Source organism: Cyclopterus lumpus, chromosome 3, assembly GCF_009769545.1.
Source record: "Cyclopterus lumpus isolate fCycLum1 chromosome 3, fCycLum1.pri, whole genome shotgun sequence".
In the NCBI taxonomy this organism is placed as follows: Eukaryota; Metazoa; Chordata; class Actinopteri; order Perciformes; family Cyclopteridae; genus Cyclopterus; species Cyclopterus lumpus.
The window spans coordinates 7311105-7321998 of record NC_046968.1 but is presented as its reverse complement, the minus strand read 5'-3'; the positions used below and the strand labels follow the sequence as shown (position 1 = coordinate 7321998).

Sequence of the window (10894 nt, the reverse complement as noted above, 5' to 3'; positions counted from 1 at the left end):
TCATATTCCTATTGCCAGTCCACTTTACTTCCCTTTTTGTCTCCATTTTTGTAGTTTTGAAAAAAAAAGAAAAAAAGGAGAAAAAAAGTCTTCTTCAAACCTGTACATCTCATACGCAAGTAAACAAAATGTAAAAGTGCGTGTTTTTTTGAATACGTTATATCCACTATATCCAAAAGTGTTGCAGGCACTTAAGTCCTTCCCAAACATTATAGGTGTTTTTCGACAGTGGAGTAGGTTGGTTTGGTTGTTCCTGGATTCGCGTGGGTCCGTCCGTCCGTCCGTCCGTCCATCCGTATGTGCCCCCCGCCCCCCCCCCCCCCCCCCCCTCCGGGCCGCTGCTAGCCCAGGATGTCCAGGTACACCGGCGTGGCTTTCCCCATGGCGAACAGGACCTTCTGCATGTCCTTAATGTTCAGTCGCTGCTGCGGTTCCCTCTGCCAGCAGCCCAGCATGATGTCGTACACCTCTTTAGGACAATTCCGTGGCCTCTCCAGAACCCGGCCCTGGGTTATGCACTCAATAACCTGCAGAGGAGACAGGGCAGTGGAGTGAGACATACGATTTCCACTGACTGATTGCTTTGGTTTGGCCATAATGAGAAACCAGTGACACTGAGCAGACTGTCCTTTGAGGTTTGAACTAATGAAACTGAGATGAAAGAAATCAACCGCCCGCTTTCACTTTTAAATGTGTCCAATATTAAAGGGGAAACGAGATCTTTGTGCCGCAGCACAACAATAGTAATACTGAAAATCTGTGGGGAAGGATGTTTGAGATCTGGCTTAAAGGGGTATTGATCATTTCTTTGCTGGACTTAGATGACTCATTGCTGTCGCGACAATTTTACTTTATTTTTCGTGTAAATTCCAGGCTACTAGCTCAAGGGTGCTTTCACGACTAACCTCATTGGTTCGGCTAAAACAAACAAAGCTGTCAATCGAACCCCTGGTGAGGACCAGCGACCGAACAAGACGGCTTGAAAAGCCGGGCCGTGAACCGCTTCCAGGCGGACTCGAGTACGGTTCGTTTGGGAGTGTATGACGGCAGATATGTGATTTCAGCACGATTTCCACGACCGTGGAATGTGTTCAAGAAGCGGTCTTATAATTGATCGGTATAAGACATCAAGAAGTAGGCATGACAGCGCCGGTATTTTTGCTGATTAATAGGTCAAACGCTGCGCTTTAATCTGACGTTTTGTGCTTTTGTCATTTCTTTAAGTCCATTAAGAAAATGTGTGACAGTGATCCCACAGAAATAAGACCCGAATCATTACTGTACAAGATGCCTAATGCGTGTGTTGCTGCGCTCCCCAACCTCCACATCAGTCACCAGAACAATTTAGGATTTATACTCTCGGCCCCAACCAAATGAAGTGAACTACAGGTTTGAAAGCGCCCTAACATGAATGGGGATCTATTTGTGGGTAATGACTCGGCACTGCACTGAAAAACTGAAGTGTTTCAGTTATTTTCGCTTTTTTATTCTATTAATTGTCACCACGTATAGACTTTCTTTACGCTTTTAACTGAAACCAGCTCAAACGTTACGTTCTTTATGTTCTTTTCAGCGTTTGAGGCGTAGAATAATTACCATAAGTTTAGATATCATGGTGTCGTGCAAATTTCATGCTCTTGCAAGCTCCAGTAGCAGCACAACACGGTGTCAGAACAAAGCCTTTGATAATCTACTGCTATCTGAAGTCTAATTTTCTGGCAAGCACGTACGACAAAACCTAATCTGAGTATAAATAAATATGATTTCCCTGTGGTTTTTACTCAAGAGTGCCACAAACAGTAAACACCCACAACAATACACGATATTACAATAACCAACTGGGGAAACCCTGTTACATTGTTCCACCTGTTGCATCTGTTTACCAAGGTAAAGCACAGCTTTCCCTGTATCGTTACATTCATGTCTTGTCACCAAAGAATGAGACGCCTGGCAGACCGACTGCCTTGAGACTTGGACTGAGGGGGTAGAGCATCAATTCCTGCAAAGACATATGGAGCTTCTTTGCATAAATCCCCAGATCCCAAACGTTTCAAACAGCCAGTAATAAAGGATGCGCCAGTCCGGGCCGAGCGCATTGTTGGAAAATGATCCTCGTGACCATGAAAGCCAACAGAAGGGTTTTGATAAATTCACGACCAACAAGGTTGCGGTTATATATTATGGCAGCAGAGGAATTCACAGATTTTTTTCTTTACTTCTTTTAACAGAAGTACTTTTTAACCTCATTCTCCATCCTTGTCAAGAGCTATGTTACCCACAATGCAACTCAACTCAACCGCTGTTTGTAGTTTGTTTGGAAACTTGGGTGTGTTATACTACAACATAATCCTCCTCTGTTGCTCTCCTGAAGGTTTCTTCCTTTTTTTCCCTGTGAAAGGTTATTTTTGGGGAGTTGTTCCTGATCCGATGTGAGGTCCTGGGACAGGGATGTCGTATGTGTACATATTGTAAAGCCCTCTGAGGATAATTTGTAATTTGTGATATTGGGCTATACAAAATAAACTGAAATGAATAGAATACACAACCAGTGACTTTATAAAATATATTTTTTTACGTGTACTCTCCAACACCTGTGCAAAAGAAATCCACTTTAATTAAGTGACCAACTTAGACCTTGAAGTGAAGGCGATCTCACTGAACCAACAGAAGGGAGGGTTGATGTATGTACTTTTACCCTTTTACTATGGAGGAGGGGTCTCATGGACACTTTTGGCTTTGGACATGGCGATTGATTTAAAAACAGAAGTGTTTATTAAAGGTGCAATGTGTAAGATCAGTCCAGGGTTTTACATTATGTACAGACTATGAAGAGGATACGGTGTTGACGTTTTGTCAAAGACATATCTACTGATGTGAGCATGCTAACACTAATATGAGATAGAAGTTGCCTTTTTTCTTCTTCTTTTAAAGCTGATAACCGTACATTTAGGTTGTATGGACACAGTAGGAGAGGTTAAATATTGACCCTTCTCTGTTTTGAGAATGTGGCCAGGTATTACACACTCCAATAAGGAGCAAATGAACAATCTAAATAGCTTGAGAGTTGTTAAACACATCTAATTTCTCTCTGCCTGGCAGTATCCGGCTGCTCATTGAAGCTATGTGCTGTTTTCAGAGTGAAACAATCCATGTGGGTTCTTTTCTATGTCTACAGCATTTAAACCAATGTTTTGTGCATCATTTCATTTCTCCCAAATTCAAATTCAGCCTCATATCTTTGATATCTTGCGATCTCTTCTGGAATTTATCATAAACTCTTGTGGGTTTAAACAATGTTGGCAGTTTATGATTTATTTTTTGAAAATAAAAACAGAAAGTGGTGAAGCCAATAGAGCCGAGTAGAGAATGAGGCCTGTTTGAGACCAGCTTCCCATTATCATTCATCATTGTCACTGATAGCCATTTCTAATTGTTTCTGTGATGTATCATTGTGTAATGCGTTGGACAAATCTGAATAACTGAATATTAAGTACAATATTCCATTATAACACTACCTGAAGAAGAAATTATAAGATAGAAAAAGCGCGTGGATTTGAATTTTCTCTGGCTACCACATAATACAGTGCTCATCTCTCTTTATGTTGTCAAATGAGTTTAATCAGCTGAGTGTTTCAGAGTATCTCAGAAATCTTTCAGCTCCACATACTCAAAAAAGAAGAACATATTAATGTTTCAATTGAAATACATAGAAGTGCGTTGCATGCCAGGTTATTCTTTTAGGTCAATTGAATTTGTTTCAATATGCTCGCTTTACAAGAGTAATCCTAATTGAATTTTATTGATTCAAAGAAGAGCCTCCAATGAAAAACCAAACCATTCATGGGTGTTATGTAATGCGGCATCTCGTCTGATGGCAAAGCGGCGTCAATTTATCACCTCGTTGGGCTCGTTCTATCGTCTCAGAGAGCGAAAAAAGAAACAACACGAGGCAGTGGATTAAGATCCAGAACGGCAGTGTTCATTTAAATCTGCTATTAGAGGGAAGGCCAGCTGTTTGATTCCTACTTAGAAAACAACTCAATTAATGTACAGGTTTTCTTGTGATTTGAACTGCAGAAGAGGAACGCAACATTTACCACGAGATAACCTGGCGCTTTAACTTTCAATGTCTGCAGTTATATATATATATATATATATATATATATATATATATATATATATATATATATATGTGTGTGTGCTGTTTCTTGTGAAATACTCGGGGCTCTTTGTACCTCGTTGTTACCCAGCTGAAACCAAGGCTGCTTCCCATAGGTAAAGATCTCCCACAAGATGACTCCAAAGCTCCAGACGTCGCTTTCCGTGGAGAACTTCCTGTACATGATGCTCTCCGGGGGCATCCAGCGAATAGGTAGCATGGTGTGTCCTCCAACCTGAGGAGAGGAGAAGAAAAAGAAATGAGAGAAGATCTTTATTGCACGCAAAACATTGTGGCGAAAAAAAGAAGAAAAAAAACAGATTACAAAATTCAATCATCAACACAACTCCCGGGCGCCAGGGGATTAACTGTCCTTGCATGTAGCTGATACGACGGGCTTAACATCTCATGAATGTCTGCCGTGCACTTGGATGGAGACACTGATGCAATACGGGAAATCTCTGACTTATCTGCCACCTGCTTTGTATGTATTGAATTGTGAAATTCCTTAGGTTATGTTATTGAACTGCCCCTTTTGTTCTTGGTGAAAAAGAGCAATCTGCAATCCCTTCTCTGCAGAAGTGCTGGCACTAAGCAGAGGATCAGACTGAGAGCGAGGCGCTGAATGCGGCGCAATCAGTGTTTTAAATAACTCTCTTTCAACCAGAAAACTGCTGAATGCACACTCGTATGGATCCCTCATAGTAGAGAAGTTCATATGCCCCCCCCCCCTCGCATCCATATGAAGGTTTGTTTGACGCAAGGTGCCAGCTTAGACAGGGGAGATAGCAGCTGTAAGCTCTTAAATGTCTTTAAACCCACAAAGCCTGAAGCGGAAGACTGCCATGCTGTAAATCCAATGTGGCTGGGTATTAATCGATTAAACAATCGTCCATTAATCATCCTCGCTCTCAGCTCCCATCATCAGGCATTGTTTTAAAATCTATTTCCCATTCATGTCGGTGACTGCGCTTTAATGAGCTTGACAAGACTGATGTGGCAGTGAGAGGCAAAGTGTTGCAGGTTTCAGCTCGGAATGCTGGGACAGTATTAATCACAGGGATGATTGTGGAGTCACGACTGACGGATGGTGTTATTAATATGCTGGTGGGATTTGATGTAAAGTAAATAAGAAAAAGAGATCCATGGTCTGACCACAGCCAACATGGGGGCTCTGACTTTTCCTTTGGAGTTGGCAGACATTTGGACTCATGCTCCATTTGTACAGATCAAGTGAGGAACTGGGGAGGCAAATGTCACTTTTCTACTTTTTGTTTTATATTTTTTTGTGTCCATTTACATTTTCAGTGATGGAAGTGTGTTATTTTTACTGTACGTTTTGGTACCTTTTTTTAAAAATCTAATGGTTGTCTACTGGATTTACAGGTGAGCTGGAGCAAGAGCTTTTAAAGCTCACAAATAAAACAGAAATAGGGAAAATAGAGTTTAAAAACAATTACATTTTGATTCCAAGGGTCAATGTGTTGTGGAAATAAATTGCAAAACTTACAATATTTCTTGCTTGGAATTTGTTGCCATTTATTTTTCCTTATCTGGTTCAGTTTTTTGGTGGCTTTTGCTATGTTATCTAGACATTTTGGTCCAGATAACATTAAAGATGGATTTTTAATCCCTTTTTCTCAGCTTTTTATCTCTAAGTTAGAAATGCTCCTGCAGCATATCAGACCTTCAAGTTACACTTGCTAATTCTTTTTTCCCCCAAGAGAGTTGAACTGTTTTACTGTGTGATCGCCTCATTGAACACACAGACACAGAGCAAACCTCATCGGCCGAGAGAGACCATGAGATGCAGTTAAAAGCCCCGAGGGAGAGAAATCATGGAAGTGGAATTTTAGTGTTTGTTATACATTTCTTTTGTCAAGGTGAAGTTCAAAATCAAGTCAATTTCACTGCAAGAAATTCACAACAGTAATATAACAATGGAGTATATTTTTGCATTATACTGTAGAACCTATACAGTGTACCAATCCTACTTGATCATGGAATCAAATTATATATATATATATATATATATATATATATATATATATATATATATATATATATATATATATATATATAATAAACTAAATAGTGTGTGTTAGCAAAACTCACAATATTGATTTGTCTTTGTTGTCCTATTACTTCCTTCCTTTGTGCTTTTTGGCATAATTATTTCCTTATCTGGTTCAGTTTGTTGACTTTTGATTTTTATCAAGATAACAACAAGATGGATTTTTAAGCCACTTTGGGTATTTTTTTTATTATTATCTCTAAGTTAGTGAAGTGCTCTGGCAGCATATCAGACACCCATCCATCATCCATCCAACATCACAACCACCCATCCATCCATCATCACAACCACCCATCCATCCATCATCACAACCACCCATCCATCCATCATCCATCCAACATCACAACCACCCATCCATCCATCATCCATCCACCATCACAACCACCCACCCATCCATCCAACATCACAACCACCCATCCATCCATCATCTATCCACCATCACAACCACCCACCCATCCATCCATCATCACAACCACCCATCCATCCATCATCCATCCAACATCACAACCACCCATCCATCCAACATCACAACCACCCATCCACCCATCATCTATCCACCATCACAACCACCCACCCATCCATCCATCATCACAACCACCCATCCATCTATCATCCATCCAACATCACAACCACCCATCCATCATCCATCCATCCATCATCACAACCACCCATCCATCCAACATCACAACCACCCATCCACCCACCTATCATCCATCCATCACAACCACCCATCCACCCATCATCTATCCACCATCACAACCACCCATCCATCATCCATCCATCCACCATCACAACCACCCACCCTTCACAGCATTCGCTGATTCATCCATTCATGCAGCCATCTATCCTTCTCAGCTCATGTTTCTGTGCTTAAGATAACAAAGGAAATCAAAAGCATCCGCCATTAGCTCTGAAATCATCATTAGGACAACATCTTACTGTAGCTGTATTCACCCTTACACGGTTCTTCCGCTCTGGTGTACAACACAATCACATGCATTTAATCATAATATACTCTTCACCCAACTCTATTTACCAGCTCCAACATCTGTGGGCCTTCAGCTGTGAGCATTGTGTGGCATTTGGAAAGAAAAAAACCGTCAACTCAAGTCTCACTAATTACCTCCTAGTTCCGTCGCTCGCTCATCGCATATTTCCTTTGAAAGTCAAACACAATCTCTGCGTGTCGGCTCGACACGGCAGATGAATCGTCTGGATGATTTAAAGAAACATGAGATTTGTCATTCTGCCAAAAGGCCGCTCCTTCTTGGGCATTTAGAGAGAACGTCCTCTAGTTTGTACACTTCATCAAATTTAGTTGCTGAGTACGAGGCCTGTTTGTTTGCCTTTTTCTTGTCCTTCATCCAGGCCGACAACCTTATTCGTACAGCCATTACGAAGCCTATGCGTTTGTCCTTTTTAAGTTCTCAGTAACTATTCGCTCGTTTCAAAGAAAAAGTGAGGGAAAGAAAGTGATTCATGAACTCCGGCTGGACAATTGAAATCCTGAGGAATGCTTGTTTTAATGTGTGATACGGTTAATTAAAGAAAACAGAAAGTAACTGTAGCATAACTTCCAAATGTAACAGGTTTAAGAGGCCACACGGTATATTAAATTGAACTGCCAATATTTTGTACATGTAGTATTGATTATCTTTCACCTATCTACTAGTCAAGTTTGTAATAAGAATTCGTTCGGAATGAAGAAGAGAATTGATCCACATCACAGTGGTCATGTAGTTTAAAATGAGTGAGACATATTCAATTACACCAACATAGCCAATGTTATGTGGTCCTATAGCGAGCGTTCCTCCCAATTTTACATAATGAATCCGCATTTTGATCAAGTGTGTCGCTCATATTCTATTACAGTACTGCTCTCGTACTCTTCAATCCAGCAAAAAAGGGTCAAACTATATTAGCAAGCTATCATTAGCCTCATCGGTCAGCTGCTGTTAACGCAATCTTCCTTTTATAAAAGAACTGTCCCATTCCTAATCAATAAAAGGTAACAATTCAATACACTCAGGGGGTTTGCAGCTAAGGTGTACTTGGTCTGGTATGACAAGTAGCAAATGGTGGATAATAGTGACGCACAGGTCAGCGTTTTTTCTTTACCCGCCTTGTTATGAGAGCCAATCCACCCTGACTATTGCCTACAGTGTGGTAGTCAAGACCACCTAAACCGAGACCAGACCTGTGCAAATCCCACACTGCATGACACACTTAGAGCACGCAAACCATATAAGCACAAAAATCGAGCTGATGCTTTTATGAAAATAAGTGGACTTTGTGTTTTGAAATGCTATTATGTTATGACAGAGATGTAATAATGTAGTTATGGGGAATCGTTTTACTCCTGCGCACAATATGTTTTATATCCTCACATTTATCTTAATGTCCAGAGAGGGTTTGCTGAGCACAAACTTATTGTTCACCTCCATCCTGCTTCACATTAATACATTTACACACATGTATGCCTCAGAGGCACCCAGTACAACCTTCTACTAATCCCACCAGGGGTTGAGCGCTCCGCTCAGCCGCATCTCAGTCTATCTCAGGGTAGTAATGTGAGGAGAGAACACTTTTGTGTCATTTCCCCTGGATCCTCCAGTCAGAGTTCTGCTTCTCTGTAACTCGCCCAAGGGCACCTGTGGTGACAGTAGACAGTAGATAGTATGTTGAAGACAGAAACAAGTCCTCAACCTCCTTAATTTTTGGAACTTCTGCCTGCCAGCTCACTCTCCTAGCCCAAGACTATCTACGATCCACCACCACCCTGGAAGGCAATCGGAGCTGTTGGCCTCTTTCCATCAGTGGTTGGACAGATGCAATGGTAATTAATACAAACATAAATTAAATGTGAGAGGTGCTTCGAGTAAGGTTCCTTTTCTCTACATCTTAATCAAACAGTATTTATTGACAGTCCCAGAATTAATATTGTGGCGGTGAGGAGGGTTTGTTCACCCTTAATCTTAAATACCGGGTTTCTACTGCAAGCTAATGGCCAAATGAACATTGACTTATTCTCCACCTGGTCTCATTAGACCAGAATTGCGTTAGTATTGTACACAACATTATGCCAATCTCGATGCCGAGACCAGTTGCCCCCGTTGTGTAAAACCTCTGCGTCGAGCTCGGCTGGGTGGGCTGAAAGTGAGGTGCAGTAGTTGGAGAGGGGCTGTACACCAATATGTCCCCCTGTGGAGCTTTATAAAGATTAAACAAAACTAATTAAGTTCCTGTTAGTCTAAATGACTTATCTGAGGTCCACCCAGGCCATTGCACGCAAGGCTAAACCTCATCAGATGCATACTAATGATTCAACCGCTGTTGCCGTGGCGAGGGGCATTGCAACTGGCTGACTCTCGGCTTCCCAAATGATTGCATGCTATCACCTTGGGTTTTTGTCACAAGACCATGGCAATTAGCTTGGAACATGGCGAGAGACAAGAAGAAAAAAACACATAATAAAAATAAAATAATTGCCCCAGTAATTATCCTCATCCTTCTCACTCAATGTCACATCGCAAAGCTGGCAATGCTCCGTGGGGAGTGAGGAATGAGTCTGGGGCTTTTTTTTTTGCTGTGTAAACTGGATTAGTGCTCTGCCTGTCCCACCGTGGCAAGGGAGTGATTGGATTAACGGTGAGGAGAGCACAGCAGCATGGCAAGGGGATAGATTACTGGCCCGGTTGGGCTCTCCGCTGGGCACTCCGTGGCCTGCAGGGAGCCCTGGCAGGCCCCAGACATTTTAAAGGGCCCCGATAACCATCTAGACACACTCTCTCTCCCTGCTCTAACCCCACTGCTATCTCTGCTCTCCCAGCTCAAACAGTGGCAAACACAAGTTCCCTTTTAGAAGCTCTAATGTCCATTAGGTTTCTAGCCGCTGCGCCGCTGCCAAGTGCAGATAAAGTGATATCTACTCTGGCCGCAGTGTGCCAGTGGGTGGTGAAAGTTTCTGAAGACACACACACACACACACACACACAAACACACACCAATTGTGACCATGCAATTTCACGTTCACATTTATAGTATTTAGCTCTGCAAACCGACACGTGCAATACAATGTGTAAATAGAGAGCTCCTTAGTGTTGCTGCTGACTTTGTGACTTTCGTCTAAATATGAAATTAACAGCAGTGCATCTCTGTAAAATAGTAACCTCATGCATAGGAGGAGCGTCTGCATGGGTTGACTTTGTTAAAATAATAACAAGACAAAGGGCCTGGTGATCAATTTCCGACCGACGTTCACGCCCAGTGCCCGTGTTGTGTGCGTATGGGGTTTTACATGTGCGCACAAGCAGATCCGTTTCCTCAGCAGAAAACTGCTGGCTTCTCCAATTTCACAAATCTGCCCTTAAAAAAAAAAAAAGAAGCAACGGCCCAGTTCAAGGAGCCCCTGGCTTTTAAAAGGAAGGGGAGCCTTACTTTGCGCCCAAATTACGCGCTGTTAAACTAGCGAAATCCACTTGCGCCATGCACACTTTAGAAGCTGCGCTGATCGTTGAGTCCACAGTCATGCTAGCAGCTACAAGAGGCTGTAGCCTACTTGGGCACAGCAACGTTTCAGCTAAATGCTAACGCCAGTGTGCTGAGAAATGTCACACTCTGGCTATCGTATGGATTGAACGAGCAACATGTAGCGTGTTCAT

At 42.0% G+C, this 10894-nt stretch overlaps 1 protein-coding gene across 4 annotated transcripts in view; it reads right to left on the bottom strand.

Annotated features, from left to right (window-relative positions):
* Positions 1 to 341: 341 nt before the first annotated feature.
* ntrk3b (neurotrophic tyrosine kinase, receptor, type 3b) overlaps positions 342 to 10894 on the bottom strand; it is a 147697-nt gene continuing 137144 nt past the window's right edge. For all 4 annotated transcript variants that reach the window (XM_034526554.1, XM_034526546.1, XM_034526528.1 and 1 more), the window contains 2 exons: positions 4236 to 4394; positions 342 to 527 (listed from right to left, as the gene is read on the bottom strand). In XM_034526554.1, the coding sequence (XP_034382445.1) occupies positions 342 to 527; positions 4236 to 4394 (345 nt within the window). The remainder of the gene's footprint in view (positions 528 to 4235; positions 4395 to 10894) is intronic.